Raw genomic sequence first — 6,311 nt, forward strand, 5'->3', positions numbered from 1 at the left:
GCTACGGGGAAAAATTTATTGTATTGCATTAATGTTTCACATTTGTCCAACAAAAAAACATCAGAAAGTCTTAGTTCAAAGGGTTAAAAGTCATGACAACTATTATTTCAAGTTCATTATAAAGTGCATGTCCAACTATGAAACTGACCTTTAGCTTCAGCATTGATTTGTTACACAAGAGCCATTTACTGCTTCTCATCCTTCACTCCTAAAATTTTAATCCTCTGAATTAGTATCAGTAATATCCTAGCTTCTCAGATGCTGAATGAAGGACACCTGAAGAGCAGTGTTCCGCTAAGGTAATTAACTCTAAGTCCAAGTGTCTTGCTGCATGAAGAACAAAGTACGCTGAAAGAGCTCAGAGTATCCCAGAAGACAAAGAAAAAAATAAAAAAAAAGCCTAAGAGGTGCTCTAAAAACTACAGCACGCTGAGGTACAAATGAGCTACATGAACTAGTTAAACCCTAAAATACTGTATGCAAGTGGCAAGCTGCATTAATGTGGAAGAAATCCATAATATGGATTAAACTAGCCTGAAAATAACAAAAATTTTTGTCTCCATCAAAAACTTGATACACTTGCATGTTTAATTGGAGTCCTTTTTTGAGGTGATATAGACAGGCAGATAAAGATGTTGCACTACGTTGTTTTTCTAGAAATTTACCTTATTTTAACAGTAATGTTGAGACATTTTATTAATTTAAGATAAAGAGGAGACTGGGACTGTTTGATATTTTAATATGCCCATTCAATACCATTTTTCATCTGTGAAATTTAAAAGGAAGCATCAGCCTGCGTTTCAGGTATTTAATTTTGATTGCTACCGAAAAGCAGAATCTCCTTCTAGGCAGAAACAAAATGCTCAATTTTTGGTAGAGCCAGATGATTTCTTCTCTGGCTGGGGCAGCCTTAACAGGCAGCAATTGGAAATCTGCATGCCACTGCCATCAGAAAAAGAACAGTCTTACCTAACTAGTTGTGTAAGATACTGTAGCTCATGGTAGGATTTAGACATCAGTAGGATTTAGACATCAATCACATTCAGAGCTTCACAAGACACCTGATAGACGCAAGTGTCTTGACAGAAATTTCTTAATTTGTAACAGATAAATCCCTCCCCTCAACATATTTTATTCTATACATCCAGAGCAGCCCTGTACAGTGCTCATCAATCCTATGTGTAAATTGAGAAGCTACCATCAAGCACCGCAGAATGAATTCCTTCCTTGTCAAAGAATGGTTTCTCTATATGAAGCATGTAACATTTTAGAAGTCATCAGAATTACCTGGTTGGAAGCCTGGCACAGACACCAGAGGGAAAAATTGGCAATAAGGTCTCAAACCAAGCTCTACCACAAAGGTAAATACATCATAAGTAATGAATACTTTCGATTATTTTAGTTATATTCGCATTCTCTTTCCTGTTCCATCGCTGTGACAGGAGTTCCTTCAACAATGGAACTACTCTCTCTTGTGAATGTTTCAATTGAATTCACAATCTTGGAAAAAACCTGTAGGTTAAGATTTGCGGTTCTTTTTTTCTCCTTTAACATCTAAGCTGCAGCCTTGGGCCACTAAGAAGAAATCCAACTCCTGCACAGAAAAATCATCCTTGCCAGAAAAAAGTAATGGACCTAATAGTTCCATTCCTTGATTGCACTCTCTCTTCTGTCTTAATAAAAACACAGGAAGCAATTACATGTCCTTATTTTCCTAATAAGGGGACAGAGCATCAGTCTCACCAAAATATATCAATTATTGATGCATTATTTTAGCCTGGCTTTTAGTCATGTGAGTAGAGAAAGTACTGGAAGAATCTATAGCAATACAAGAGCTAACCACACGGCTAATGCTAGAAATCCTTCATCTGGACAACCAGACAGAACTTCATCCTCGGATCCATAAGGTCATGTATCCAGGTTGATCCACATTATCCAGCATTTTGTGTCTAGCAGACTTCCTGCCAGCCCCAAACAGGATGCTTGTCAAACTATCTCATTTATGTCAGCATTTTTCAAGGAAAATTCTCTGAAGCAACTATTTTTTAAATATGTAAGGGAACAGATGCAAGAGAGATGAACCACTGCAATAGCAGAAACTGCTGACAAGCCACCTAGATATAGGGTCTGGGTGATGGAACTGCTGCCTCTACAAGAAGGCAGAATACTAAATTCAACTTCAAAAAACCCATGAACTGTAGCAAAAGCAAAATTTGCTTCTTAACTCAGACCAAACAAGTAGCTTATAGAATAGGATCAGAAACTCCATCTCGTTTCTGGTAGGCTGCTAAGTATCTGTTTCTCTTAGCTCTAAGTATTAAGATTGAAGAAATATTTGAATTATAACTGCAGCTCTCAGAATTATATACAGAAGTTTCATTATCCTACTGACACTGTACTGTCAGAAGTTCTCTCACAGAAAATATTCCACATTATTCAACTCAACACAGATCACTGAAGAATTGCTCCCTAGCAAAATAACATCTCTGCTAATACTTTCTCTCTCCTGCAAAACAAATCAAACAGTAGTAGTGAAATTGTTTCAAATACCTAATTTTCCCTCAGTTTTACCCCCCTTTGAACCACAATACTTAATTTTTAGCCTCAGTATTTACATCCAGCTGGATGCAATCAGAATCAAGCTGATCCAGGAGGCAGAGCTTAGCGTTAGGAAAACCCAACTCCAGTTCTACAGAGTCCAGTTTTAGTAAAGCCACTCGTCTCTTCCATCCTGGTAAGTCAGGCCACAAAATGAGAATATTACTGCTTCTTTATAGATGCCATATGGAAAGTTAATGAATGCTAGTACAGATCTTCATAGAATCAAATATGACAAATCTTAACAGCTTAAATGTAACTTTATCTGTTCTAAGTATTTTCCTAACTCCGAACCAAATAAGGCACACTGAAAGATTAGTCGTTTTTGCCTAAAGCCTACTATTTCTAGTTCTTTTTCAAATATACTTAGAACCCTATCTGAACAGTTCTATTATATGAACCTTACATCTGATCCTACAGGTAAGTAAAGATGTATTTAACAAGTTGTAAAAATTAGGGTTTAACTATTTTTTTTTTTTTTTTTTGCTTCTTATTTGCCCTGCAGCTTCCCCAGAATCAGTACAATTATTAATTTTTGTCTACTTATCTGCTCCAAATTATTTTTTATGCTTTGGGATAAGTCAAATTTCTATTTAGTATCAAGTATCAAATATTTAGTATCACAAAATTCTGTAAGGGTAACTAATATTTTAGCACGTTCCTCTTGACAAATAATTAAAGACACCAGAACCCCAATGAAAGTCCCCTCAGTAAAAATATTGCCACTGCTGTTTCTGTTTAGTCTGACTACTTTCTACCACATGACAGCATGGAGTCTGATTGATTTGAACTCTTTTCAAAGGTACTGCACTAACTTTAGATGCACAGGATGAGGATATACAAGATGTGACACTTTTTCAACACTCAAGCAAGTATTAGTTAAACATAAAATCCTCCTGGCATTAACTTTCTGCAACTTTGGCAACTGTAGGATCAATTTAAAACAACAAAAAGTTTTGAGTAGAGACTCTCACCATTTTTGCCTTACTTTTAATTATGTAACAGAGAAGATCAGATAATGATGCTGGTCAAAATGCCCATGTCTGTCTGACTTTAAGAAAACAGGACTGTACCTCAAGGAGGCACAGTCTAACGCCAGACCAATGAGTTTAAGTATATGTAACATGTACATACAACTTTTCCAGGTTTACATATTTGAAGAAATATTACCTTGTCCTTTGATTGTCCTTGTCGAGCAATTGCATCATATTTTATTTTTCCTTCTGCATCCACCTGCACAGCCAAAGCATTGGACATTTTCTTCTTTCGGCCCATATCCAATGGATATTGGGCCACATGAATTTCTGGGAAAGCACCCCCATCTCCAAAATCCTACACAAAAGAAAAAGTAGTGGATGACTGAAACACAAAAACATGGTATAACATTTGCAGGGTGGGAAATGGAATGAAAGAGTGGATTGATTTTAACAAAATGAAACATTGCCAGAACGCTCTAGTAACTTTATTATTTTAGCTGGTAAGAGAGCAATGGACTATAGAACTTACACTTACTGAAAGAAAAGACACTGAAGTGCAAAAACATCTTGCAGTAACTATTCCCTGCACAGAATCTTCCAGTGGATGTCCCGCATTCAACAGTAAGTTACAATAAGAAACAATTAGGCAGAATGAAGTCAATCATTCCTCAGAATTTTTTGCATAACTCTTGATCTACTGAAGACAGATTTTGTTTTTTCAATTATGGCATTCCAGGATCACTGGACAAAGGTTATACTTTGGAAACATTTATCACTCTTCAAGAATCTGCATTTGTTTATGAGGCAGAAAGAAGTCCTTAACGGTCTTTTTGAGATGCGCATCACTTTGTCGCCCAGAGATGCTGGAAACTCTTTGAAAACCTTCACCTCACTTCCTAAGAAGTTCTTTTGCTAACAGTTAAAAAGAATAAGCACTAAAATATTAACTTTAGTAATCAGTGTAGGGAGGGAACTGAAATGAAGGTACAGTTTTTAACATCATACGCTTTATTAAATGCTGAACCTACATAAAACTGTTTTACTTGAGAGAACCACAGGAACTACCATTTGAAGTCACCTTATTTAGCACTTATGCATCACCATGGTAGTGTTGGATTCATCTTTAAAAAAATGGGACTCAAACATAAATGAAAGCAAGGCTGTTACCAGCTCATGAAAGAATGGCATTTGAGGACAATGCAGGATCACACATGAAATACTGTATCAAAACCTCAATAGCATGCCTTGCCCCAAGACCACTGGCTTCTGACTCATCAGAGCAGGTCTCCGATGTTATCGTCAAGTACCATTTCAAAATCTGCAAGGTTTTGTGGCTCAGTGAGAAACTGTACTAAAACAATTTTGTAATCACAGCTATACATCTGTATTTTCCCTTCTACCTTTTAACATTTCCAGTTGAAATTACATCTAACTGGCAAGGATTACAGCTAAATACATACAACATTGTCCAGAACCCTTTTGCCAGTAACGTACCTAAACAATGAATATCTGACAGATTTTTAAGTCTCCTTCCAACTCTAACAATTTTCTCCCCCACTAGTAGCTATCTTTTGTTACACTGAGAACAGAATACATGAGTATATACACATGTTCATTTACTGCAGCTATAATCTGGAACATCTATTTAACAAATAATGACAGAGGAACAATATAGATGTCTTTCTCAGAGGATCCTTGCCTTCACAGATTGTAAGCTGAAAAGATCATAGACCTATTTCCATATTACAATATAACAATCTCTGAAGGGAAGAATCCTTATAACATCCTGTTTACCATCAAACTTTTAAAGTAATCTGATGAAGTAGAACAACTTCCCTCAATCCAAGAATATATTCAACAGTCTAGATGGAAATTCTGCACGTGGTCAGGGTTGGCACAATTCTGTGCTACGCCCGAGATACTAAAGAATTTATTTCTACACCAGAAAATATATGTTTTTGCCCCCCATTAGCAGACACATTACTGCAGTATGAATTGAAGTACCTACCTCTAGCACCCGTGGTATCCATCCTTTCCGGTAACCATATGGGGGAGGTTCCCTTCTTGATGAGACTAGAGCAGTCTGCCTAGATCTTTGAGCTCTTGCTCTTTCTTCTAATTCTAGCTGGTCTTGAGACAGCTGGGTTGGAGCTGGTAAAAAACTGCACATCCATAGACAGCCACCAAAAAGAAAGACATAAAAATTTAATTCTGATAATTTCACTCAGTGACACTCAACTATGCTTGAGTCTACTACTAAATTATTGCTTTCTCTACGATCACTGTATACAGATTGAGAAACAATTTATAAAATTTGAGTGTTGTGCTCATAAACCAAACAGCACTAACTTCTGAGATTACAGGGGAAAAAGCAATGTGCGTTCTCTCAGCATTGTGGAAGACCCCTATAAACTCTGATGTTAAATTCATCCACATTCACATCTTGTTTGAATGGGAGTGTGTGACAATGCCCATTCTCCATCAGGAATGTCACACACCACTGTATATTCTTTCCACCACTACGGAGCAGAAAAAGAAAATATGCCCTTAGTCCCAACGATTCCCCCTTCCTTTCTGTCAAGGCAAGTGCCCACAAAAGGTCTATCAACAAGCTCCCGCCTTAACGCCAGATACCTCCCGGGCAAAGCCAATTACTCGAAACACAACTTCTTGACTTCCCATTTCGCAGCTCATCTAGACTAAGGGGCCCTTCCACGCGCTTTTTAAGGATGCGTC

At 37.2% G+C, this 6,311-nt stretch overlaps 1 protein-coding gene across 1 annotated transcript in view; it reads right to left on the bottom strand.

Annotated features, from left to right (window-relative positions):
- The window catches only part of SNW1 (SNW domain containing 1), a 15,224-nt gene extending 9,479 nt beyond the window's left edge, over window positions 1–5,745 (bottom strand). The window contains exons 1-2 of the mRNA XM_009580833.1: window positions 5,584–5,745; window positions 3,769–3,930 (exon numbers count right to left, since the gene is read on the bottom strand). Coding sequence (XP_009579128.1) covers window positions 3,769–3,930; window positions 5,584–5,745 — 324 coding nt within the window. The remainder of the gene's footprint in view (window positions 1–3,768; window positions 3,931–5,583) is intronic.
- Window positions 5,746–6,311: the final 566 nt, after the last annotated feature.

This window comes from Fulmarus glacialis, unplaced genomic scaffold, assembly GCF_000690835.1.
Source record: "Fulmarus glacialis isolate BGI_N327 unplaced genomic scaffold, ASM69083v1 scaffold34506, whole genome shotgun sequence".
NCBI lineage: Eukaryota > Metazoa > Chordata > Aves > Procellariiformes > Procellariidae > Fulmarus > Fulmarus glacialis.